This window comes from Podarcis liolepis (assembly GCF_965112155.1).
Source record: "Podarcis liolepis genome assembly, chromosome: 6".
Classification (NCBI taxonomy): Eukaryota; Metazoa; Chordata; class Lepidosauria; order Squamata; family Lacertidae; genus Podarcis; species Podarcis liolepis.
The window spans coordinates 97,068,611-97,095,841 of record NC_139559.1 but is presented as its reverse complement, the minus strand read 5'-3'; the positions used below and the strand labels follow the sequence as shown (position 1 = coordinate 97,095,841).

The following is a 27,231-nucleotide window of genomic DNA, read 5'->3' as shown; positions in this document are numbered from 1 at the left end:
CATTAATAAAGAGTAACACAAGCTGCTACACGTTTCATAATGTGTTTCCCATTCTTGATGTGCACAGAAAGGCAGACGTGCCCTGTAGGCTACTTAGAATATTAGATTGGTACCATGATTGTTTATTTTATATTTTCTGAGTTTGAAGTGTACTTGACACCCTGGAGAATGGATGCAATTGTTAGAATTTCTGCGTGCCTTAACAAATCCTGGATTTTCATTTTATGACTAAGTAGTGTTGGATTGATCCTATCAAATATTGCCTATTAGCAGGTTGCATATCGTCAAATTTCCATAAGCTTCGTATCTTTTTATTGGAACATGTGGCCGTATGATAACAGAGAAAAGATAAGAGAACTGCTTGTTTCCCAGACTTGCAGGAGTTCAGGATACACAAGTACACACCCCTTATTTAGGGACACACACTTGCAACCTGTCCTCAGTTACATTGGCAGCACTGAGATGAAATAGTAAACTATGGTTTATTGTTGTGTGAATGGGGTTCGGGCTAGTGTAGTTCCTCCTCCAGCACAGCCACAAGGAGGAGATTCAATGTAGTTTTTGACTGCAGTTTAGCATTATGCTCATTGCCAGACAAACTGTGTTTATTTTTTCTTATGGTTTACTGAAACAAGCCAAACTTGGGTTATGAGGCTGCTTTGTTTCAATAAACCATCATTCAGATTAATCACAGTTTAGGGCATGGTCCTAGTGTTCAATGGTGGTTAATTGAAAAGGGGAGTGAATGTTTCAGATATCCGTGCAGCTGTTCCAGTGCTCACACACACAAAGATAAACCCTAGTTTATTGTTACCTAACTTCTCATATTGGTTGTGCTGTACCTGCAAGTGCCTTAGAAATAGAGAAACAGACAAACATAGAAAGCCACCACTGTGACATATTCCAAATGGGAAGAGGAATCAATACTATCATGTAGCCTAAGAGGACCCTAAGAAAACTGTAAAACTTTTGAGAGGGCCCAGACTCTGAAGTCCTCTCTGAAGACTGCAGTATTTGTGATTAGTACTAGTTCTAATAAAAAGAAAGTAATTATTTTTTTAAATGACCTTCCAGTTGATGAAGTCTGTCTGTCTAAAAATCCTACTACATTCCAGGCACTTTCCATACGGTTCTTGAGACACGGTGGAGGTTTTCATTGTCTTCTTTCTAATGTATCACTGTTGGAATCCACATTGTGTTGTAACCATTCCTTTCATTGCTTCCTTTGCCATTTTCCCCCTTCCCTCGTAATTGTTTCAGTAGTACATGCTGATATGCTCATTTATCACGGAGACCATTATTAATGAATGTCGTGCTTCTTCATTATGTTGCCATGGTAGCTTGGTGTGGGGGAATTACCTGTTTCCAGGTGGAAATCTTTATTTGCCATACTGGTGGCTGAGCGTTTCTCTAAAGCACATGTGCATGCACACATAGGTATCTATACGTGATGTTGGTAATGCATCTCTTTCCTCTATACTCTACCTGCCTAATCACTGTTTAAGGTTAGCATAGCCAGCTGTTCTATGCCACGGATTCAGAGAGGTGCATTGTATACTGTCATAATCATTTCTACCTTTTCCCAGCATCTTTATTCTACTCTGTGCTTTTATCTATTTGTGTCACCTTGTAACTTGTTTTGTGGTGGTGACAAAGCACATTCTTTCTACATAACTCTCCCTCTGATTCCTGTTTTAAACACTATTATTGGTCTTTCTTTGCATGCAAAATCTAGAGTTATGGGAAATACTGGATGCTTTGCTCATCAATCGATTTTAAGTAGAGCAGAAAATAGTTTCTTTAAAAATCGATTTTAAGTAGAGCAGAAAATAGTTGCTTGTTTTAAAACCAAGAACATTTGCACAAAGTGAAGAAATACTAAAACAACATTTGTGTAGCACTTTTGAGTGTTCAAAGGACTCACAGATTAGCACTGTAAGTCTTACAGAAACTTCATCAGATAGATAGGCCATTATAAGTATTCCCCTTATTTTGGCAGAAAGGAGCTAAGCGTATATAGTACGACCTAGTAGGTCTCAGCTGAAGAGAGATTGGAACCAGGGACTTCTAACTCCAACCCCCCTTTTTTGGCTCAGTTTCATTCGCTTACATGAAGATCTTGGGTTTTTATAATAAATACAGGAAGGGGGCTGGCACATATCAATGTTTTACAGCAAATCCTCTTCTTTATGCTGCACTGCCTGGCTCCCAGTTGTGGTATCTTCAGAATTAACAGTTTTACTTGTGTAGTGCACACAGATTTATACACTGAAGCTCCAATAACTGAGCTTCATGACACATTCTCCATTATCTTTACATTTGGCCTTTTAAAGGTAGGTCAGTATTACCAGCTTACATATTGCAAGTGGAGAATTGAAGGCCAGTTGCTTGTCCAAGGAGAGAACCAGATGATGTGGAGAGCGCATGGCAAGAGCAGCAGGCTGTGTGTTCACCCCAGCCAGTGTGTTGCAAAAGAAGCCATCTGATGTGATGACATCAAAACAAGAGTTTTCCTGCCTCTGTTCCATTTCAATAGCTGCCACTTAACAGGAGTGGAGAAATTATCAAGTGTTCTTTTCCTAGACAGAGCCTACTATGAGAGAGGAGAGGAGGAGATGAAAAGCTGCTGCTCTTGCTCTAAGAATACAGTGGTGCCTCGCAAGACGAAAAGAATCCGTTCTGTGATTCTCTGTGTTCTGTGAAGGATTAGTGGATTAGCGCTATTAGCGGCTATTAGCGGCTTTTAGCGGCTTATCTGCTGATCGGATCAGCTGATAAGCGGCTTAGCAGCTTAGAAAAAGGGGGGAAAGGGGAAAAAACCAGCAGGAACTCGCAAGACATTGTCGTCTTGCAAAGCAAGCCCATAGGAAATTCGTTTTGCGAAGCACCTCCAAAACGGAAAACTCTTTCGTCTAGCGAGTTTTCCGTCTTGTGAGGCATTCGTCTTGCGGGGCACCACTGTATCAGAAAAGTCTGCTGGATCAGGCCAGTGACCCATCTAACCCAGCGTCCTGTTCTCATGGTGGTCAGGCAGATGTGAAGCCCAAAGCAGCCCTGAGCATAACAGCACTCCTCCACTTCACAGCTTCCAGCAACTGGGATGCAGCAGCAACTCCTAGGAAAAATCTGTACTTGCTGCCTTGTGGGACACCTTCGGGAGAAGAAAAGGCTAAGGAGTGGAGTCCCTAAGGCGGTTGGATGGTGTCTTGTATATCTTCTTCCGCAAGTCTTGCTGCCAAGCTGGTGCCAAGCGTCTTGTTCTGCTTTCCTTTGGACCACATCAGCGATGACAAGAGGGGCATCTTGACGTCTGGGCAGCCCAGGACCTCCATACCCGCTGCCCAGACTTGCGCCCTGGGAGATCACTTCAGCCCTGCAAACGTAGCAAAAACAATGCGGGAGACAGCAGTTAAAAGTTACCTGTGTCTGTAGCCACAGCAGGCACTGTGATTCTCTAGCGGTTTGCTTCAGCCTTGGAGGCACACTCCGTTGTCTCTCAAGATAGACGGATGCCAATAACAAACTTCTTTGAACATAACCATCAGGATTAGTAGTCACTGGTAGCCTTATCCTCCATGAAATTGTCAGATCCTTGTTTAAAGCAGCCATCACTACTTATTGTGTGAGTGAATCCCATAGTTTTGCTATGCGCTGTATGAAGAAAGATTTCTTTTATCTATCCTGAATCATCAAACGTTCAGCTTCTTTGGATGTCTGCAAGTTCTAGTGTTAGGAGAAAGTTTTCCTCCACCCACTTTCTCCATGCCAGGGATAGTTTTATACACTTTTATCGTGTTGTCTCTTACTCGCTTTTTTGCTAAACTAAGGAGCAGTTCTGCCCCAAGGCTGCCCAGTGAGTTTGTGTCAGAACTGAGATTTTAACTGGGGATTGTTCAGCGTATAACTTCAAACATAACCACGCCATGTGCTCCCTGTGAGTTGCCCAAGGCTAGCCATTGTAGGGGGGAGTATAGGAACTAAAATGACATTTGGTCTGATCTAGCAAGGAACCCCTTACCCAACATCTCGTTTTCCCTTGATAATGCCACTTGGAAAACAGATGTAGCTGTTCCATGTTGCCTTGCAGACGCGGAGAATTTTGCATTCGAAATTGCCCCCAATACTCTACGTTCTACAGCTGCTCTAAATCCCAATTATTATATGATATGATTATGAAGATGGATGGTGAACATTTGTTATGGTTTCAATATTTTCAAATTAGTTAATGCCGGAATACAAGTAGTAAGACTTTTTGCAAATTCAGCAAGATTTTTGACAACATTTGAATAATTGGTTATAAGATGAGCACTAAGTGTGATATATAGGGTACTCCTTGAATTAAATGACAATATTTTATTTATAAATGGAAGAGATGGGGGAAATTTCATTCCAGAGATGTAATTTGTTTGATGCTAGGAGAAAACTTGTTTAAAAATGCAAATATCTCCTTAATAACAATTTTGTTAATAACAATTAATAACCGTAGTTAACTAACGATTGTTAACCACTAGTAATAACATAATTTTTCTGCACTTAATTTCCTTCTGGCCACTGTTTACAATCCGCTCCCCCAAGTATATTATTTTATATATATCTCAGGATAAAACTTCATTCATCTGGTTAAAGTTGCCTCTAGTCCATGGAAACTTAGGTTATCATGAATTGGTTGGTCTTTTAAAGGTGCCACTAATTCTCTTTTGTACTCAATAACCATGTACAGTGGTACCTCGGGTTAAGTACTTAATTCGTTCCGGAGGTCCGTTCTTAACCTGAAACTGTTCTTAACCTGAGGCACCACTTTAGCTAATGGGGCCTCCTGCTGCCGCTGCGCCGCTGGAGCACGATTTCTGTTCTCAACCTGAAGCAAAGTTCTTAACCTGAAGCACTATTTCTGGGTTAGCGGAGTCTGCAACCTGAAGCGTATGTAACCTGAGGTACCACTGTACCTTGTAAGAAGGCCTTGTACATCACATCTTGCTTGTAACATATATATTGGGGCGCTCTCAAGCTGGCGAGAGGGAGAAACCCACAACGAGACCTGCCTGCGGTGGCATGAGAAGGTGTCAGTTTCCTAAGGGAAGTGCCACGTCAGCTAATACCTTGGACTGGTGCTAAGGCTACATTGCTTGGTGAACACGGACCTTTCATTACTTGATGTTGCGCTCACTGACATTTAGTTGAATTACAAGAGCAGGCAGCGATTGTGAATGTCAACATTTAAGCTAAAACCATAGTTCTTGGGCTTTGAAAGGCCTAGCGCTTGCATCTAAAGGGTAGTGGGCCGATTCCAAGATGGATATTTTAGCCTTGCTATGATTCATCTTGCGCTGCTCTAGGGTCATAATTAGTCCAATATTTCTCTTAACACTGACAGTCAAATTACCTAGAAGACACTTCTCAGGAGGAAACTCAAATATTTTCAACCTACCTCTGGCAAGCGATTTTTCATCTTGACAACACATGTTTTGAACGTCTTCTTTTTCATAGAATGACAAACAGAAATCCTTTCAGTGTGACAGAACTCAAACTTATGAGAGGATAGGTGCCATTAATGTTCAGCATTGCGGGGAGAAAAAGGGGAGTGTAATATAATGCTGGTTAAGGGACCAAGTTGTGGGAGTAGATGCTCTCCCTCCCTCCCTTTCTTGCACAAATTCCACCTGATCCTCTTGGAATCATGTCTGTCGTCGTATCTTAGCCCTGCTAAACACAATTATCTGTAGGCATTTGAAACTTAGCATTTCTGAACAACGCGGTTAAGAACCATAGGCCTGAAACTAACACAGGGGTTATGTTCCGGGGATTGCGCCTAAAGCCAAAATAGTGCATACTGTGTTACCTCTGGTTATGAACTTACCGTATATACTCGAGTATAAGCTGACTTTTCCAGCACATATTTTATGCTGAAAAGCCCCCCTCGGCTTATACTCGAGTGAGGCGGGCGACGGTGGCAGAGGGACAAGCGGCCCGATAGGAGCCCTTTCTTGCCACTGGTCCCAGCGCCCGCCTCTCGCAAGGGCAGGCACAGGAGCCATGGGGAGGCGCTGTGCTGGTTGCCTCTCCCAGCCGTGGCTCCCATGCCTGCTTTTGCGAGCGGCAGAGGCAGCAGTGGAGGGGCGAGCGGCCCGATAGGAGCCCTTTCGGGCTGCTTGTTCTTCCTCTGCTGCTACCGCCACCACCAGGGTGGTGGTGTGGTGATCCGGCTTATACTCGAGTCAATACATTTTCCCAGTTTTTTGTGCTAAAACTAGGTGCCTCAGCTTATATTCGGGTTGGCTTATACTCGAGTATATATGGTAATTCATTCCGGAGGTCCATTCTTAACCTGAGGTACCACTTTAGCTAATGGGGCCTGCTGCCATGCTGCCGCCACCCGATTTCTGTTCTCATCCTGGGTCACAGCTCTTAACCTGAGGTACTACTTCTGGGTTAGTGGAGTCTGTGACCCAAAGTGTGTGTAACCCGAGGTACCACTGTAGTTGAAACACATGGGGTTCAGTGATGGGTGGGATTGCCAAGGTCATTTGCCCTGGAATAATCCTCCCTTTCTATTTTAAAAGAAATAGTTTTCCACATACATAAAGCTGAATGAGCACAAATTAAATGTGTATAAGTTGTATAAGCTTACTGTATTCGTGGACAGCAAGGTGTAGAAAGTGTGATGCCTGTTTAGCCAACTATTAGGGAAGGACTCCTTTCCCTCTGAGTAAACTGTTGGAGCAGGGACATCCAACTCCCAAGAGACTGTGATCCACTCTGGGGGGCGGGGGGACGACTGGCAGTGATCTACCCATTGGGGGGGGGGCAGGCCAAAGTTATTCAGCTTTTTTAGGGGGGCTTCCCAAAGTTGTTGACCTTTTTTTGAACAGTAAATGTGCAGAATTAATTGAAATCACTCACCAAAAGCGCAGCCACTCACAGACGAACGCAGCGCTACAGCAGACGACAAAGGAACACGCACTAAACGTGACGCAGGAAAGGACTGAGGGGTGGAGACATGATTCTAAACAATGTGAGCAATATGGATCCGGGGATCAACCTGTTGGTCACGGTCAACCAGTTGGCCACCCCTGTGTTAGAGGATGGGTGCCCATTGTTGGCAGTGCCAGAGGGCGCCGTGGCTGGAGCCAAAAGTGGAGAAAACCTCTCCCATCTCCCTCCCTCTCTCTTCCCTGCTTCTCTCCCCTCCCTTCCTGCCAAAGGTCTAAACAAATTGTTTGCAGAGGGCTTTTGAAACTAGGCCCTGTGGATAGAACCAGATCATTCTGTGCCAGTGTAGGAATTATATTAAGTGGGAAAGCAGTGCTCACATCTTAAAAAAATAAGGAAATAATAAATAAAGATGGGGAAAGAGTGACCTTGCATCCAAATTCCAAAGCACATGAGTCGTTGTTGAGACTGAGGAACATCTGTGCTCCTCCTCTTCTCCCAAATTCCCTTTGGAGGCCACGGCTTCCTTCCTATCTCTTGTCCTTGCTGTGTCCGCCAAGAGCATTCTCTTCCCTGCACATCCTCTCAATTTCCTGAGGACTGTCTGGAGGAGGTCTAAGCCTGGAAGATATTTGAACTGTGCATCTGTTGTGGAATGTATATTCCTAGTACAAACATTGAAGGGCAGTATGGTTTTTTAAATCCCCCCCAAGCAATGTGTAAAGGAGTATGCCTTGCATCTCTCTGTTTTCCCCGCTGCACCTATAATATGGGAATCTTCCTGTTCTACCTTACATGGTGGTTGTAAGGAGTATTGAGCTATATATGTTAAAGCACATGGAAGATTAAAAATTTAAGTGCCAAGTATTTTTAATCAGCATTGCAGTAATACTGTAATCTCATGTTATGCTAGTAATATATCCTGACACTCTCACATTAATATTGTTCTAGTTTGCTTGATTTCCAATTCCACCTTCTCCCTCTAAGCAACTCCCTCTGAGTTTGATAGCTATTTCAGTTCCCTAATTCATGCTGCAGGTTGCTTTCTTAACCACTCTAGTTGCTTTCCTAAGGTGATTGTTCATAATAACGTGGACAGATTCTGGTGAGAATGTCCACCAGAGTTGCTTCACATATTGCCGCAGGAATAGATGTGCTGTACATCTGCATTGTCAGTTGCAGCTTGTACATGTTTGAAGTACACTGGTTTGGAGCCATAAGGTACCTGTTCCATTATAATCTGCAAAGTGGTCCTTAGAGGCATCTCACAGTGCTCTTCACAGACTTGTTTTGGGTTAATTGCAGTAAGTCCATAAAGTAAGTCCATAAAGAAGACCCGAGAGGAGCCTTCTTCATTAGACAGCTATTTGGAGTTATGAAGTGTTCACAGGGTCATTGCTTATGAAAACCATCTGCTGAGCTGCACAGGTTCTATAACTGTTCTTACATGTGTGTGTTTTCTCCTCTTCCTCTTGCTCCTCAGATGAGTATAGGATCAAACCTGTGGAAGAAGTCAAATACATGAAAAATGGAGGAGAAGACGACCAGAAAATAGCTGCCAGAAACCAGGAAAACTTGGTAAGGGTTGAACATTATTACTTATTAAAAGGGTTTGACACAGGCTCTAGCTCTGTAATGAAATATAGAGTATGTAGAACACTTAGTGTACTGAAGGGGAGAGCTTTCTTGAAAATGCCACAACTATTTATAGCTCAGAGGAAAGCTGCAAAATGCTACCTTCCTCTGCTTGTCTTTATGAATTATCTTGCCCTTAATTCGGTGAAGTGTAGAATGGGCATTTGTATTCAGCCGCTTTGCAAGTGTTATACTGTTTGGCTCGTGATGAATGTGTTTGTGTGCAAAGGAGCTGTTACCAACACAGGAATTTACTGCCTTTTGAGAAGGAAACTACCTACTTTTAAGAAGATGTCTGTCATTATTTACTCTCTGCATTCCCACCCTGAATTTTAAAGAGTGCCAACTCAGACACTTAAAAGATATATAATGTGCTTACAACCGGAGAACTTGCAAGGATCAGTGTTTAGTAATTTGCTGCAGATAAGAGTTAATTTCTTGTTTCCAGCTTTGCATTATGTGTTATCCACTTGTTTTATCCTCAGTGGCATACCTCTGGGGCTGGGGTGTATGCTACAGTTCTGTAGAAGTAGAGAAAGAGTGCATAATTCAGCTTCCTGAGCATCACTGCATTCACATTTATACGTTTGTTTATTTTAACATCACTAGTCCTTATAGCCGCTAAGAGGTGTGTGTGTGACATTTTCTGAAATCTCAGAAGCCAGAGAGGTGGTTGAAACAGATTTCCCATAGTTGGGAGTGGAAATTCAAGTGCCCACTGTAGTTTCTTGCCTCTTGCTCAGTGAAAAACAGAATAAATTATGCAGCATTAGGGAAGACATGCCAGTTTGCATGAGTCATACAAGCCACAGAGTTCATGTTTCATTGGTGCAGAATTTGGGTTGCCTAGGCACAGAACCTTTTTAAAAAAGGCATGAAGTGCAAACACCTTTACATGTGTATTCAGCATGGTTTCCTTCTGTTTTTCCATGGTGATGTTTCTTGGGACATAGCTTTGCTATAAATTTATACTGGTTTTATGCCAGTCTGTCCTTGCAACCCCAAAGAACCCTGGGAATTATAGTTTAGTGAGTATGCTAGGAATTCTTGGTTAGAGGTCCCACAAAATAACTGCAGTTCTCCATGATCCTCTGGTTTAAACTGTTAAACCAGTTGAAAGCTGTAGACATCTTATACATTTGAAACACATTATCTTATATTGAAAAACACATCTTATACTTTTGAAACACAAAGGAAAAAATAAGGGGAAAAAAATAAAAAGGAGCTGAGTGTCTGGTAAGGAATTTAAGGAGAATATTTATATGTTGAGAAGGAGGAAGTAAAATAAAGATGAAATATAAGAAGTTGGAAGGAAAGAGGACAACTACAACAAAAAGCCCCCCCCCCCCCGCTTTTTGGGGGGTGGATAGTGTGTTTTAAGTAATATATTGATGTACTTTTAAAATGGTAGTAATAGAAATTTTGAAGTCTTAGGAAAAGGGGGGGAGGGGCGGGAAACCTATCCAACGAGGTCCCAATAAATAGAGGTGTGCGCCAAGGCTGCATTTTGGCCCCACTCCTCTTTAACTTGTTTATTAGCGATATGAGGCTCTTTCCGAATGAGTCTCAAGCCAACATCCATGCCCCCCGCCTAGCTGATTTTCGTTGCCCTCTGCTTCTATATGCCGATGATGCAGCGCTCCTCTCCTACTCTAGAGTCGGTCTATGCAGAGCTCTAAAGATTTTTGCGGCTTACTGCAAACTTAACCATCTGACTATTAATCATGGGAAATCTAAAGTCCTGGTCTTTACCAGGTCTCGGAAAACTTACAGCTCGAAGTTAGATGGAGTCCAACTAGAACAGGTTTTCAAATTTAAATACCTAGGAGTCTTTTTTCATTACAACCTAAGCTGGAAGCCACAGATTCAGTATCTACTAAACAAAGGGAAAACAATACTCTATTCTCTGCTCCAATTTTTTGCGGCCGACGGAGCCTCCCACATCCCTTCTGCTTTGAAGGTATACCACGCAAAAGTGGTTTCCACCCTCTGTTATGCTGCCCCGCTCTGGGCCCCAGGGTCCAATTTAACATCGCTTGGGACATTGCAGAATCAGTTTCTCCGTCGCCTCCTGAAACTCCCCATGTGTGTGAGCAACGCAGCCATACGTTTGGAGTTAAGGACTGCATCATTGGAGACCGTCATCTGGAAGCGAGTCTTTGGCTACTGGCTGTCCAGCTGGCATAGGCTTCCCGACCATTACCTTTTTCAGTGCCTCTGGCGAGACGACTTTGTCAATCCGTGGGTAGGAAAAATCCATGCCAAACTCCTGAGCATCGGAATTTCTCCAGCGGACTCCCTAAAGACGAACTTATGCTCAGCCAAAAGCCTTATAGAACAAAGATTAGCAGACATTGAATATCAACACAACCTGGCTTGGGGTGGGGGTGTTTGCTCCCCCAGGTATCACGGAATAACCCCACCACTTGGCCTTCCATCATACATGTCATCTCTTTCATCTGTACCACACCGACTTGCATTTATTCGTGCAAGGTTCAATGTCCTTCCATCGAACCTGCTGAGCCACAGATTTTCTAAGGGTTTGGTGTCTCCGTTATGCGTGTGTGACGGGAAAACTGTTGAATCTCTTCCACATATAATGTTCAACTGCCCCCTACATAGCATAGCCAGGACTAAATTCCTAGGTCCTACTCTACTGTGCTTGGTGGGCCGGCCTGTTGAGTCACACGCCGCACTACTTTTGCAGGATACAGATCCCTCGGTAACTCTGCAGGTGGCGAGATTCCTGAACGCGGTTATCTCACACACAAAAACAACTAAAAAACAACAACAACACCAAAACTAATCGGACAGTTACGATGAGAGTGCATGTCGGACCTCGTCTTCAGTTTCTTTTTCTGTGATCCGTCCCTTGGAGCTCTCTGGGCCCCAAGCTGTTATTTGGCTCTGCTCATTGACCCACCCTAGTACCGTGATGTTCACCCTTTGGTGTCGAATATATCGGTCCTTATGCCTCTGTGTTTTTATGTTTGTACATATTTTATGGGCTAATAGCCGTAAATAAATAAATAAATAAATAAATAAATAAAGGGGGGAGGGGTTGTTGTTGTTTTTTTAAAAAAGAGTGTTAAAATATATGAAAGGGGGAAATGTATGTATTATAAAATAGAAGATGGAGATGATAATAGTAATATAAAAATAATAATATTTTTTTAAAAACTTTTTAAAAAAACAACAATAAAAAACAATAAAATTTAAAAAATCCTCTACTTAAAAAAAAATTCCATATATATAGAGCCCTCCTTTCCCTCGGTGGCGGCAGCGTAGTGGCGGGGCAGCAGGGTCAGGCTTCTCCTTTCCCCCTCCATGGTCGGGCATCTCTCTCTTCCTTCTCCCTGGTGCGGCGCCGCAACAGCAGTGGCGGGGGCAGTGAGTTCGGGCTCTCCCCCCCCCGAAGGTCCTTCTCTGCTTCTCCTCTCCCTCAGCGGCAGCGAGGTCGGGGCTCCTTTCCTCCTCCTTTGGATAACCAGCGTGCCGCAAGGCAGGTTGTCCCAGGCCTCCAGGCCTCGGAACTCCGCTTGGCCTTTGGCCGGATGCCCTTGGCTTCGGCCTGGGGGCATTGCTGGGGGGGGGGTATGGTGGCTCCCTGGTTGATACACTGGGCGGTGGCAGCAGTCCCGGAGGCTCAGAAGCTGGTCAGGCAGCACAAGCAACGCTGGCCGCCCTCAGGAGTCCCACGCGCCGTGCCGTGCGCCATGTTGCCTCGCTAGAAGTCTCATAGTGCCCCAAATCTGGAACAGCCCCCCTGTTTGGGGTGTGTGTGTGTGTGTGTGTGTAGCCTTGTCCCACTGCTGCTCACTTTTAGACAGAAAGAAATGATTTCATTTCATCTGATTTTTGTAGGATACTGATTTTAAGAAAGCCTTTCCTACTGCTCCTAAATTATGGCTGTTGAGGGTTTGGGTTGTTGTTGCCTCATTGTTCTGATGACATGTATAAGCCACTTTTATTTGATTTTAGTAAGGCAGGGCAAAGCTTCCAGTGATAGATATAGAAATATATATATAAAAGACATATATATATATATAATAGATATATACCGTATTTTTCGCCCCATAAGACGCACCGGCCCATAAGACGCACCTAGATTTTAGGGGGGGAAATAAAGGAAAAATTTTTTATTTCCCCCCCAGGTGCGCTGCGCTACACCAGGAGCTTGGGGCGTGCGGAGCTCAGCGCGCCCCAAGCTTCTGCGTGCCGGCAAGGTCTCCGCTAGCGTGGGAGAGCCGGACGCCTCTCCCAGGGCTAGCGGACCCCTGCGCTAATCCAGAAGCTTGGGGCGTGCTGAGGTCAGCGCGCCCCAAGCTTCTGCATGCCGGTAAGCAGTCCGCTGCCGCCCCAAGCCTCCCGCACCCGGCAGGAGGTCCCGCCGGGTGCGCGAGGCTTGGGGCGGCAGCGGACTGCTTGCGCGCACCTAGAAGCTTGGGGCGTGCTGAGGTCATGCAGAAGCCGGCATGCAGAAGCTTGGGGCGCGCTGACCTCAGCACGCCCCAAGCTGGGTGCGGGAGGCTTGGGGCGGCAGCGGACTGCTTGCTGGCATGCAGAAGCTTGGGGCGCGCTGACCTCAGCACGCCCCAAGCTTCTAGGTGCGCGCAAGCAGTCCGCTGCCGCCCCAAGCCTTGCGCACCCGGTGGGACCTCCTGCCGGGTGCGCGAGGCTTGCAGACACTCGCACGAAGCAGGGGGAGCCCTCCAGAGGGCTCCCCGTGCTTCGGGCGACAGGCTGCCGCCCCAAGCCTCGCGCACTCGGTGGGACCTCCTGCCGGGGGCGCGAGGCTTGCAGGCATTCGCCCCATAAGACGCACCCCGATTTCCCCTTCATTTTTGGAGGGGAAAAAGTGCGTCTTATGGGGCGAAAAATACGGTATATAAAAGACAAACAAACATGCAGGTATGAGATTGGTGTAAATAAAATAATACTCCAGTTATAAAGGTCCATCAATCTTCACTTCTGAAATAACTCGTTGTTTTGGCTTGACATCCATGTATTTAGTTTACGAAAATGCCACCATAACATCCTATTTAACATTCAAAATACTAGTGGCTTAATTGGAGCATTAATGGCACTTCTGTGTAAAATGTTTTCTCTGAGAAAGGCAAGATGAGGTCGATGTATAGTCCTGTCATTTGGCATTTGTCTTTCCCACGGAAGCCATATTGGTGGATGGTGTGCTGTTTGTATTACCATATGGATTCTAAGACCTCAAAACTGTGTATATAGTCCAGGCTTTTGTTTTTCCAGTAATTGTTCTTCGTTCAGGATAGGGGTTATGCATTTGATTTAGTGTCTCACGCGCAAACCAGCACAAACGGTTAGAGGAGGATGTGTCTCAACTCTGAACCAACAACTCCCATCATCTCTTGCATTGGTCATGCTGGTTTTGGCTGTTGGGATTTATGGAGGGTCACACGTTTCCACAATCCTACTCTAAACAGTTAGGATCACAAAAGTGTACACTTGTTAGTGAGATGTCAGCTTGATTCAGGCATTTGGTTTCTAAGGTATTTGCTTTAAGTGGTTAATGTTGTTTCCTGCGATTTTTGGATTCTTCCAAGCGTCTCAGGACTGCTGAGGGGAAAGAGCCCTCTCATGGGCAGGAATGTGTGCGGGATTGAACGTGGCACTTCAAGGTGGATTGATGGTATCAAGAAGGATGTTCTCCTGGCCCTCTCTTTGGTGTTGCTTTTGCTTGCCATAGGGAATGGTGCAATGGAGCAATAACCCAAAGAACCTTCTGTTTTTAGCAATTTAATCCCCTTTTTCTGATAAGCTATCAGTGAATGGGAAACATATAGAAGAGAAATGTTCTAGTGAAGGGAAAGTAGGAGCAAAGAGGGCAAGGTAGTGAAGAGTGACTAGAGCTCCTAATTCTCCCCAATTTAAGCATCTTTGTTTAAAAGAATAAAATGTGTGATGGGCATCTGTTTATGAGCTGAGGCGTCTGTTGCTTTTGACATTCCCTGACGTCCATATGCCTATATCTCTCATAGTTTGGTTTTTTCCCTGTGATGTTTGATTGTCACAAACTGAGAGTGTTACTAATTATACTTTTCCGTTCTGTAGCAGAAGGAATCGCTCAGGGCTCAGTACTGGGCTTGGGGGTAAGAGAGAGGTTTCCTTTACACCAGCTGCTGTACCTCTTGCTAGACAACATCCTGGCACCCTTTCCGAGCTGCATGCATCCAGGACTGGGCAGAACGGCAGATGGATCTTAAGGGCATTGCAGAATGTCCTGTGCAGCTGCCTAGCCTACAGCTAAGTGCTTGTGCATGGAACTCCGGCTCTCTTAAGGCACGATGGGTTCAGAGCTAGCCAGTTCTTCACATGGCTGCACATGGGCAATGCTGCAATTTCTAGTGCTGGGCCAAACCTTCACAAAGCATGTTCTTGACCATTCATTTGAGGGGATGTGGGGACAAAGTGAAGAACGCACTGAAAAGGGCAGGCACAGTTTATCAGGGAAAAGCTTTATTTTGAAGGATCTGATGGGGAAGGGCTACATTTACCTTGGACCAAGGTGTGGGTTGGTGTGGGGGAGTCCTTCTTCAACTTCAAAGCCTTTTGGAAAGCTCCACCATAGAGCGCTTTACAGCTGGCCTGCAGCTGGGCAGCTCTTCTCCTTCCTGGGATGACCATGCAACCACACCATGTCGCTTTTCCTTTTGTGTACTGAGTGGGCTTGCCTGGTGATGGTGGCGGCTGAGGGCAGTTAGGCAATAGGAAAGTGAAGCCATTAACAGTGAAAAGGGCTGATCCGTGGTGCTCTGATGTCCAGTGTCTGTGGGCAATGGCTGCTGGCCGGAGGCACCAATTTTGTGGTGTTTTCAAGGGAGGGAAGGGTCATGAGCCATGCAGATGAGAGACAACTGCATGCCTTTCTGGAGAGACTCCCCTGACTTCTTTGGAGAAGTGAAAATGAGGGGGAGAGAAGACAAAAAGAACTGAGTTCAGGGACATGGCCTTGCATGTATGAAGGACAGGCCTCTGAGAGGCATGAAGGTCTTGATGTCTGGTTTGTAAGTTTCATTGCAATGTTGTTCCCTTTCAGTCCATTGGGATTTTCAACTTGATAATGTTGTGCTGCTTTGCAGCTGTACCACTTCCTATTTTCTTCACTTTGGATAAAACTTAGGGTTGTTTCCAGTTTGTGCTTGGCCCAACACGTGGCCCTTCTGTTCTTGCTATAGTTCTTGTTTCTTTTTCTTTTAATGTATTTTTATTAAAGATTTTCTTAGTTTACAAAAGTATGTGCAATCTCTCTCTCTCTCTCTCTCTCTCTCTCTCTCTCTCTCTCTCTCTTTCTCCAAGTAACATTTTTTTCAGATCAGTTTCATTTGTTGAGACATTAGGAAGAAGAAGGGGAAAGGGTGGGGGAAGATGGGTGGGGGTGGGGTCGGGTGGCGATGTTTCTATTATACTTAATATATGTGGGGTTTTGTGTCAGCGTCACTTGTGCAGGTTCTGTGTATAGTTCTTGTTTCTGAGAAGGTAAAATGTGACATTTCTTACCTGATCAGGTGAAGCCCCACTTACCTTTCTTGCTTGTGAAGCTGTAGAGTCTTGTGCTTTGGTCAGTCTTGATGGTCAGATCTGTGCATTCTCTCGATTGTGCTGTATTTGCCTCTCAGCGTCAAATATGCTTGATTCTCCCCTTGCCAGCTTAGCGTATTCTCCAAGTGGGATGGGGGCTTGCCTTGCCTGGGGGTTGGGCTACAACAGGGACTCCTTCTCAAGCACTCTTCCCCATGCTCTGTTTGTAAATCAGAGAAAATTTCTGCAGCATGTTGCAGTGATGCAGTGTTATTTTCCATCTGCAACCTCGGGAGTTGAACTTAGCTCCCACCAGCTGCAACTGCATCATCACCAGCAGAAAAGGCCACGGACACAAAATGCTCAGCTGGTGGAATTTTGCTAAGCATTTGTGTGCTAGTCCCCTTTCCTAAGGAGGATGCAACCCAACTGTAGTACTTCTGTCCAATACTATTTTTAGTGCATCCGATGGCATAAGATGCCACAGGGTTCCTTTGGTCTGGCTCACACTGCATAATTTCTCAGTAAGATTGCTCAGGTGGGTACAGGACAGTGTGAAGTGGACTGTACTCAAAGTGAGCCAAGAGTTTCCTCCATGATTGCAGTTGTGCTCTCTCCTCCTCTTTCTGTGGTCCATCTGCTGAACTGTAAAGCACTGAACTATTGGAATACTCCAAAGTTCAACTGCCAGAGAGGAGATTGAGTTGGAAGAAGAGAACAGAAGAGGAGAAGGTTTGAAGGCATTTCTTCTCTGCCTTGTCAGGATGTGGCGTATTGGACTCAAGGGCTTACTCTTGTAACCTCTTTCTCTTACATCAGGTGTTCTGGCAGGTTTTTTAAAACCTCAAGTGAGGAAACCTCTTATTCTTCACTCTATAGTCCTTTGTCCCTCCCACCACAGAATTAGCCCCAAAACCATTAGCATTAGCCACTTTAGTTTGTTGATCACCTACTGCAAAGGTACATGTCTTACCTGGAACTTTTTCAAAGTTAGGAAAGATACTGAAGTGAAATCACGATGGCCTGTCCCCAATGGTCCCATTCCCTGCTCTGTTCAGAAAGGACTTCAAGGCATCTTCAGGATGATGTGAGGGGTATTCATACTTCAGGTGGGATAGATGAACATGAACAAATGTTTTGTTACTCTCTAAATAACAAATCTATTTATTGACGCCTTTAATTTGATCCGAACAATGTACAGTATGTGGTTCCCTCACTGCAAGAAGCGAAGTTACAGGGAACCAGGCAGAGAGGCTTCTCGGTGGTGGCGCCTGCCCTCCCAACAGATGTCAAGGAAATAAACAACTATCTGACTTTTAGAAGACATCTGAAGGCAGCCCTGTTTAGGGAAGTTTTTAGTGTCTGGTGTTTTATTCTGTTTTTAATATTTTGTTGGAAGCTGCCCAGAGTGGCTGGGGAAACCCAGACAGATGGGCGGGGTATAAATTATTATTCTTATTCTTATTATTCTTATTATTCTTATTTCAAGTATCTCATCAGTTCTGATTAAAAACCTTATGTAATGTCAATTAATATTTAAATAGTTATTTCAAAACCCCATAGAAAATAGAGTGCTGCTGTAGAGTTCCCCCAAAATTTGCAGCATTTCCACAATGGCCGGTCATTATTGTTTCACTCTTCCTAGGAAACAGCAGTGAGGTCATGGCTGTGATGTCACTGGACTGTGAGACTGTGGTCAGTGGACAGTAAGCGAAAGTGCCGCAGGAGGGATTGGGTGTGGTTTTAGCAGTCAGTGCTTTTCGCCTAAGGAACTCAAGGAGCATGGCCCTCCCCATTTTATCCTGGCAGCCCCTCGTGTGTTAAGGCTAGCCTGAGATATGGTGGCTGGCTCAAGGCCGCCCAGGAAGCCTCATGGCTCAGTGGGGATCTCCTCACTCTTAGTCCAACCCTCTGACTGTGTTGATGGCCACAATTGGGTCCAACAGATGGATCTCATAGTAGAAATTCTTCATGATAATTTTTTTAGTAAAATGTTTGGTAATTGTATTAAAAAAAAACCCAACACATTAGGGAATTTGCTATTTTTATTCTAGTCTTGCAAACACATCCACATAAGTTATTAGCTCACATTGGCACACATCTAGTCCACCTACCTACACAAACCGTTATAGGTCATTTACAGCTCATCGGCATCCTGAAAAATAAATTATCCATTTTACTAAACTGTCCCTACTTTGTTTATCTGGAAGCAGCTCTTACTTACCTAAGGGAGTGTAAAGTTACTAGCCTGCTTTATTCTGAATTGCATATTTCAGAGACAGAGACAATACTATGTGATCCTGGATGCATTGTATATAATTTTTGTGTATTTGATATTCACTATGGGGTCTAATGTGATTTTTAAAAAATACTGCTATGCAATAAAGATGGATTTTGCCTTGGGGATTGTTATCCCAGAATAATATTGTTGCATGCCACCCTAATCTACGAGTGCTGCAAGATTCTAAGTCTCCTTTTGGAAATGAGGCACAGTGGAGACTGTGGTGTCTCTAGGTTATACGGTTTATTAACACACATACACAACCTGAGCCTATGATGGAGGGGTTCAGCTCATTAACACCCCAAAAGGGTCTTGTTTCTTCCATAGCTGCAGCCTTGGATTTAAGCAGAAATCAAACATTGTGCTCTGCCTCTCTGGCTTTCTAGCCTCTAGGTCACATTACACACACTTTCAACATGAGGGAAGCGGCCCACCCATTTGCTGTCTCACACAGAGCACCCCCTCCTTTGCTTTCTAATGGCTCATCACCTTTTCTTTGTTCTCTTAATGGCTCATCACTCAGGCGATTGCCTCAACATTGGCAGCTAGCCTGTCTTACATTTTAACATTATAGGATTATAGGTGCCTGGAACCCACAAACTCATAACCATGTACTGTAAACTGACACTGATCCCCCCCTCTTTCTCAAGCAATGTATTTTGCTTCTTTCCCCCTCCCCACTTTGGTAGAAGTGTTTGCAGAAGCCAGGAATGGGTGAATAAAATACTGTGTTTATAACTAGAGTTGATTTTCCCCCCAGGATGCTGACAGATACCTTTTGAAATACTATGGATCAAAAAGTTCATTGAATTAGCAAATTTCTTTTTCTGTTACTTGTTGCTGAAGGGCACATATTTTCTATGCAAAATGTAGCCTCTTGGACTCGACAGTATTTTTTGTCACAACTTGTTGAATTGAATTGGCCTCTTTTCCCCTTCTGAGTTGTAGAAGTTGTTTGCCTCAATGATTTACATGAATCAGGGGTTCCCCAAGTGAAATGTGAAGAAAGGGTCTTTAACGATCGGTCATGTCAAGAGCTGGCGTTATGTAAACAGAGTCCCCAGTCTTTGAATTTCATGCTGATATAAGCAAGCTATATTTCCAAGTGTTATAAACATATTTTACCACCTCCATATATCACAGCACCTTTCCCAAACAGGCCTAGTAATGGAAAAAGTCTCTCTGTGCTGCGAAATTGCGGGTGGCGATTCCTAACAGAGAACCATTTGTGCTGCAAAGCAATAGTAGGAATTCAGCAGGGTGAATTTTGTATAGATTCCTTATACAAGCAGGTTTATTTCAAGGTAAATATTTTAACATGTTCACCTTGTTTAAAGCAAAATCAATGAAGAGTAATTTCTATTCCTTTACACTTACAAAGCAAACATTAACCCTGTCCAGCTAGCTGATGAGATTTCTAATGTTTAATCAGGACTTGCAAATCAGATTGATAGTAGAGAAGATAATGGGCTTTTATTACCCTGACAGAACCAATTTCTGTGTGCCCTCTCTGGGTCCTCAAATTTAGTCACAGATGAGAATGTTCAGTGGTGATAAAAGACTTTTAACATCATCACTCCTTTTCGGATGTTCCCAAAATGGGAGAGAAGGGGATGAATAAGCCACTCTTTCTCTTTTTCTCTCTTCATTCTCATTCTCTCTCTGTGTGTGTGTGTTTGTGTGTGTGTGTGTGTGTGTGTGTGTGAGAGAGAGAGAGAGAGAGAGAGAGAGAGAGAGAGAGAGATGCTGCAAGGGCCATTGCTCAGTGAAAGAGCATCTGCCTTGCATGCCAAAGATCCCAGCTTCAATCCCTGGCATCTCCAGGTCGGGCTGGGAGATACCCCGTCTGAAACCCTGCAGAGCTGCTGCTAGTCTCAGCTGGATGGACCTGTGTCTGACTCACTATAAAGCAGCTTCCTCTGCCCACATGCTGAGGAGTGATTAGTTCCTGGCTTCCTCATCCTCTGTATCAGTGTTAGAAATTAGCCAGGCGTGTTTTGCTCCTGGTGCAGGTCCAGTTGTGACCACGTGGAGATCTGTGGATGCCAGGTTGGTCACCAACATCTCCATCTGGCTGCCCCACCCAACAGCTTTCTTTTGCAGGTTATCAGAAGAACTTATTTATTGCATCTGTATCCCACCTTTTCCTCGGAGGAGTACGTGGTTCACCCCTGCTCAGTTAATCCCTATAACAACCCTCTGGTGTAAGTTAAGAGGCTGTGACTGACTCCAAGGTCACCCAGGGAGCTTCATGGTGGAGGGGGGATTTCAACGCTGGTCTCCCAGATCCTAGTTTGACACTCTGACCACTACACCACACTGGCCTCCTAACATACTTGAGGCAGCTACAGTCATACCTCAGGTTAAAGTCACTTCAGGTTGAGCGTTTTCAGGTTACGCTCCGTGGCCACTGTATATATACCACTGTATATATATATTGAGTAGGTAAATAAATATGTAAGGATAAAGCAAAATTTCACTTAGAGAAGGATCTGAAATATTTTCCTTGTAGCCTGAATTTGTTGTATTCTGGATTGTTTTATTTGATGTTTTAATGTTTTGTAAACCACTTTGTGATTTCCCCCCTTAAAATATAAAGTGGTACAGAAATGAAATGAATAATAATGATAATGATAAACCTCACTGGGGGGGGGATGGTGCCTAGATATTCCATCATGGTGACCCCGAGCATAGGTTTAAAGTGCAATTTGGGGATTAGCATATATATCTGAGTTTCTAACACTGCCTTGCATCATCTTAACATCAAAGTCTAGCTCAGAAAACCACTTTCAATGCAGACATGTCTTAAGCCATATTTTAAGAGGTCATGGCTGGACTGCTGGTTCCTGCATCTCCTTCCCCAACCCCTTGTTTCTCAGGAGCAAATTCCCTTCCTTAACCACAATAAAGCATGGAGTCAGAGCCAATATTTATGTTCTTTATTTATAGCATTTTGCTCTGCAGCTAAGCTGAAAAAGCTCCCAGAGGAGCTTGCATATGATTAGTAAAAACAAGGCTGCTTCTGCCCCATATGCTTACAGCCTAAAAGGTATAATCTGAAAGGGAAAAGGGATGGAAAGGAAGACCGTGACCTCACCAGCCTCTCAGTAGAGAATCTCTTCAGTGTGGCCCCGTTGCACGCATACTGACCCCCTCCTTGGAAGGATCAGGGGAGCAGTGAAGACGATTTAGAGAATATGATACAGGAATCAGAATTAGGCTGAATATATGGGCGGTTGGCTGAATCCTGAGAATGAACCCTTGTTAGGTAGCCTTGTTAACAAGACTTGTGGTTGGGGTGCCTGGGAAACCTTTTGTATCTCTCATAGTTTTCATCAAGATGTAAATACAAAGGCTAGTGAAATTCCAGCTTGGGAGTTCAGGGCTATGATACTGAAGTGTAAACATTATGAAGAGGAGAATAATACATTGATCTTACATCTTTTCACAGAGAAAGATTTGCAAGTCTAGTGACTGTCCATATGGTTCTTTGTACTTCCTTGCAGCAGGAAAAAATATTTAATAATATCTGTTTTCTATGGCATTAAAGAAAGCCAGCCGCAATTGAGGACTTCATAATGATGGTGATAAAAGTGTAGAAAAAATGTGCTAATTCATTGTCAGAATCCTTAGGGTTAGGGTGACTTGCTGTCTTAGTTGCATACTACAGATTTTCTTCTAGTCCTGAAAAACTGGCATCTTAAATGGGGCTAATGCAGGCCTAGGTTGCAGGGTGGTTATCAGTTCCTTGTACAGGGCAGGAAGACACATGCAGACAGGCAACTTTGTTAGGAAATGTTTGGAATAGTGCTAGAGATGAAGTAATAATTTGATATATGTAGGCAGAAGTATTCCTCCTGGCTTGATTGCCTTGATGTTTCCCAATACAGAATGCTTATTAGTAAACCACACACCTGCCTCCCCGGATGCCAAGATCTTCAGATTAAGCCTTGCTCTGGGCGCTGCCACAGTCAGGCAAGACAAGTGGGGACAAGGATCTCTGGATTGTGGCACCCTTTCGGGGGGGGGCGGGAATCCCTGCCTACAGAAGTTTTGTTCGGCAAAAACTTTAGTGCAGACTTTCTTTTTAAAAAAATAGAATGGAATTTCTATTGTCTGGTGGCTGCTGGTAATTTTGGAGTTTACCTATCACTGTTAGGCTTTTTATTGTCCATTGTTTTATACATGATTTATTGCACCTCTGTTTTATTGTGCTAAGCCACCCTGAGAGTCTATGTTTGGGCCAGCTGATAAGTTTTGGTATGCAGGGCGTGGGGGCTGGAATATGGCAGAGGCTGAGACTGAGCTGCAAATTGGATGGTTTAGATTTCTGTCTGAGGTACCAACTTTAGGCAGAGCTCCCTCCTCAATCTCAGCCCCCACCCATCTGCAAAATGAGGATATGACTAACCTACCTTGCCATGATCACTGTCAGGATTGCAACAAGTTTAGGAGTGTATGTATTTGTATAGAGCAGAACACATAGAATCATAGAGGTGGAAGAGACCCTGGGTCATCTAGTCTAACCTCCTGCAATGCAGGAATCGGAACACACTGCCCCCCAACCCATTTGAAACCATACTGGGCCCTGCTTAACTTTCAGCTAGCAGTTTTATTGGGATTTTGTTGGAACTAATTTTTAGGTGAGTTTAGAACAAATATACTAACTTTGGCCTTGTTTAATCATGTCTTGCATAAGCCATCTACTTAATCCATATCTGGATAGGCATGGTGGAAGTCACTAGCGTTATTGACAGAATGTGCACATCAGCTTTGTGTCACTTTTCCCTTACTACCCACCTAAACAGTGCTATTTTTCTAGAAAAAGGTGCCGGAACTCACCATGAATCCCTCCCTTGTTTTCTTACAATGGGAATGGCGCCCACCTAAGAGGTGCCGGAGCTGAGTTCTGGTGAGTTCTGGCTGAAAAAAAGCCCTGCCCCTAAAATATAATTAATAAAAGGTGTCCATTCTAACATAATGATGTTGCATGTTGTCTTTCTTTAGCTGCGCATTAAAGGAGGAAAATGTGACGTGCACATTGCACGGTATTGCAGGTTTTGGTTTCAACCCTATCATGATTTCTCTTGATTATTTTCTTAAGTGGTCTGGTTAAAATTAGAACTCTTGTGTAGCTGTGAGTTCTTTTGTGAAGGCCAGGCAATTAAAAGGTGTGTGTGTGTGTGTGTGTGTGTGTGTGTGTGTGTGTACAATGATTCCAATGTATGGATCTTCAGTTCTTTTAGTTTGCCATCTACACACACAAACACAGGGTGTATACTTTTTTTCTACGTTAGAGAAATGCTTAAAAATAAACAGCAAATATTGATTTGAGGCAAGTCGGCATTATCATACTATATGATGATGTTGCAGCCATAAACTTGCAGATAATCAATTGGGTGAATCCAAAATAAAGTTGATGAGCCGTGTGAAAGTAGAGTGCTATTGGGTGGCAAGCTGACAATGGGGTGGGGGAAATCATTGCATCATTTTTTTGATGTATATTTCAAATTCTCTGCCATTAAATGGAATGCAAAGCAGCCTGCAGAAAGTACCAGACAGCCCCAACAAACAAATCCATTAAGCATATCGCAGTAAAAACAATGGCAAATACACAATAAAACAGCTGTGAACCAGCCATTTGTTTATTAAAGCAAAGAAGCCTTTTAAAATTGAACAAAGCCTGCAGTAAAGGTTTTATGAAAACAGTTTTTTTTTAATTAAAACAGTCAATGGAAGGGGCTGCTGTGACACCAATTTGTGTGGGTGCCAATCTGCCCCACATTTTTGCGGTCCTCACTTTTGTAAAATAGACCTTCGTTTTCCCTGCTGATCTAAAGGTCTGGAGATAGAAGAGTCACATGACCATTGCATGCCCCCTATTAAATCTTGGCAAATATCAAATATTGAAATAAAATGTCACAGGGTGTCCAGTATCTGATATTGAATGAACAGCTGGCGATTGAATAGACATCACAATTCGTTATTTTTGGGAGCAGATTTCCGCCCCCTTCTATTATTATGTCTTCCCTCCTATATAGTATATGTGGTTTTTTATTATTTTCATTGCCTTATTTTTCTAGATTAGTAAACAGCTTCTTATTTTCTTGGAATCATAAGTCTTGAGGCATAACACTTTTCCTCTTCAACAAGACTTCTTGCTTTATTGAAGTTTGATGGGCTTTTTGGCAAGCCTTTGTTTAGCTAAGGATTAGATGATAATCATTTGTTTTTGTAATAACAAAAAAAATGTTTGTTTATTTTTTAAAAATGCCAAATCCATCTTACCTGGAACTGTGAAATAAAGCTTGGTTTTTCTTTTCCTCTTTTGTTCTAAAGTTAAACTAGGAAATCAAAAGTCTGTCAACATTCCCTAAGCAGCTTAACATTCCTCACTTGAGATCAGCAGTGCAAGAGAAGGATTTTGGTAGCAATTCCTGCCCTGCCTCTGAGACTGGCAGATATTCCTGTGTTGGATGTAACATTTGCATAGAACTTTGTGCCTCTAGAACCAAAAAATTCAATGTATCACAAAATTCCTTTTCTCTCTCGTCCCCATCCCGGCCCCCCCAAAATGTGTAGGTCATCTCTGTATAGGAATTCGTAAAGACCTTGGAAATTTAGAACTTGTAAATGTCATTGTTGGTTCAGTGAAACTTATATGAGATAGGCAATTTTATCCCTTTTTTGAACACTTCTAGGGGAAACATCTGTGTAACTTGAGGCTTGGTTCCACCATTAATTGGTCCTGTGGAGTTCTCTCTACTTTCTCCACATTGCATTGACATAGCTACTAATAATGCCTTGTGTGGGTAAAGATGGCAGCCAACATCCTGGCACCTGCCTTGATCAACATGAAGTTTAGAGCAGTTCTCTTCCCCCAAAGGGCAGGAGTTGTGTGCCTTAAAAAAAATAAATCCAAGGCCGGGCCCCACTGAGCAGGTGCCGTTTTTTCTAGCATCACAACAGTGCTCTCTTTTGGTTCTGCTCAAGGGTTGGAAACTCTTCCCCTTCTGCACAAAGTCATCCTAAGAAGTAATTTGTGCTGATCTTCATGAATGGGAAACACAGTGAAGATTGATAGTACCTCCAAGGATCAAACTTTCAAGTTCTGGTTAACAGAAGATTGCCTTAGCCAGTGAGAAGCCATATTCCCAGGTTTATAGTGAGAAACAAGAGATGTGTGGCTTGTTGTCCATGGAGGAAAGAGACTTCTTGCAGTGAGCCCCATGTGTGTGGTTTTCCTTGGGCCCAGTGTATCTGTAAGTAAAGGGGCACCTAGAATAAAGAAGAAAAATATTCTTTGAGAAGGAGAAAGCCACGGGAGAATTAAAAATAGATGTTACCTCAGATTGCTGCGCAGCTATAAACACAGTATGACAAATCTAGTCCTGCCAGTTCATCTAGGACAGGGATAGCCAACCCTTTTATACCTCCCGCCCACTAAGGCATCTTTCTTGATGGTAAAATTTCCTTACTGCCCCCCAGTGCTTGATGGAAGGAGGATTCAGCTTTGCCATAGAACCCCACACCACCCACCTAGAATCCTGAAACGCCCACTAGTGGGCAGTAGGGACCAGGTGGACAACCCCTGATCAAGGAAATAGTGAGGAGAAGGTTATACTTGCTAAGAATGGCTATTCATGATCATCATTTAGATTAAATCATTCAGTCTTCCTGGGATGCATTTTAGCACCATGAGACTTGATTGCTGTACTTCCCTGTTGAGTCTCTTTCCTGCAGTTGTTTTAGGCTGCCTACAGACAAGAGGTGTTTCTGTGGCTCTCTCCTATTGATACAATAGAAGCACCTTCTATTCACTTCACTCCTGCCCTAGTCTCTGATCAAGTCAGTTTCATTAGTTTCTGAAATGGTGGGAAAGCAGGAACTTGTATCCTGACATAGGCTGGTTAGGTGGATCCTGGCCTCAATTTTTAGTCTTCAAAGTTAGTCTCAATCCTAGCCTTATATAAGTTTCCAAATCAGTGTACGAGGAAAAACAAAACATGGTTAAAGCATCGTATCAAAGTCATAACAGCCAAGAAGCAAAACAGCATTTAAGAGCAAGAAGAGCAATAAAAAGTTGAATAAACAGTGAGTAGTAAACCCTGTATAGAAGTTCTCACCCAATTAAAATTAAAATCACATGTTCATAAAAAAGCTAAGGCAAACAGGTTTTGACCTAGCTCCTGAAAGTGAAGCGCTTCCTCCATTCTGGACTGAGCAGATTTTAGTTTATCAGTCTTGTTCCCTTCCCACATCAGACGATCAGAGGGAAGTGTTCCTCGTAGGCAGAGGCTAAAGGGCAACACCAGAGAAGACACTTAGAAGCATAAAATTGTGGAGTTGGAGGGGACCTGGTCCAACCCCCTGCAGTGCCCAGGTCTCAGCTGACCGGGGGGGGGGGGTGACTTGAGCAGAAGTTGCTTGTGAGCCTGTTTAGTCAGTTTCCCCACTGACTTGCAATGAATTATGAGACTGCAATTAGCAAAAAAGAGCAAGCGGGTTCTTTCCACCATCACAGCAAGTCTTAGCCCTCTCTCCTTCCAATTTCCAACACTTTTCAAGCTCCCAGTTCTAGTCTTCATTGGCGATAAAAGGAAAATATAATCTGTGGTGTTCCATAGAAAAATTGTCTATAAGCCCTCTAAAAAACAGCTTGTCCCAAGACCTCTACCTGTATTTAAATGCTTACAAGGCAGCACAAAGCAGCTGCTGTGTCACTATCCCATCACAAACCACGATACTATGCCAAAATCCATGTGTATGTATTAGGGCAAGTGTCTGCATAAATACAGTCATGCAGTCCTAAATAGTTGTGCTCCTTTTGTGTA

At 43.6% G+C, this 27,231-nt stretch overlaps 2 protein-coding genes across 2 annotated transcripts in view; one reads left to right on the top strand and one right to left on the bottom strand.

Moving 5' to 3' along the window:
* The window catches only part of DARS2 (aspartyl-tRNA synthetase 2, mitochondrial), a 1,012,941-nt gene that overhangs the window by 530,832 nt on the left and 454,878 nt on the right, over nt 1-27,231 (bottom strand). The window lies entirely within an intron of this gene.
* LOC310708636 (uncharacterized protein C1orf21) overlaps nt 1-27,231 on the top strand; it is a 139,540-nt gene that overhangs the window by 62,146 nt on the left and 50,163 nt on the right. Inside the window, exon 3 of the mRNA XM_083507271.1 lies at nt 8,414-8,508. Coding sequence (XP_083363397.1) covers nt 8,414-8,508 — 95 coding nt within the window. The remainder of the gene's footprint in view (nt 1-8,413; nt 8,509-27,231) is intronic.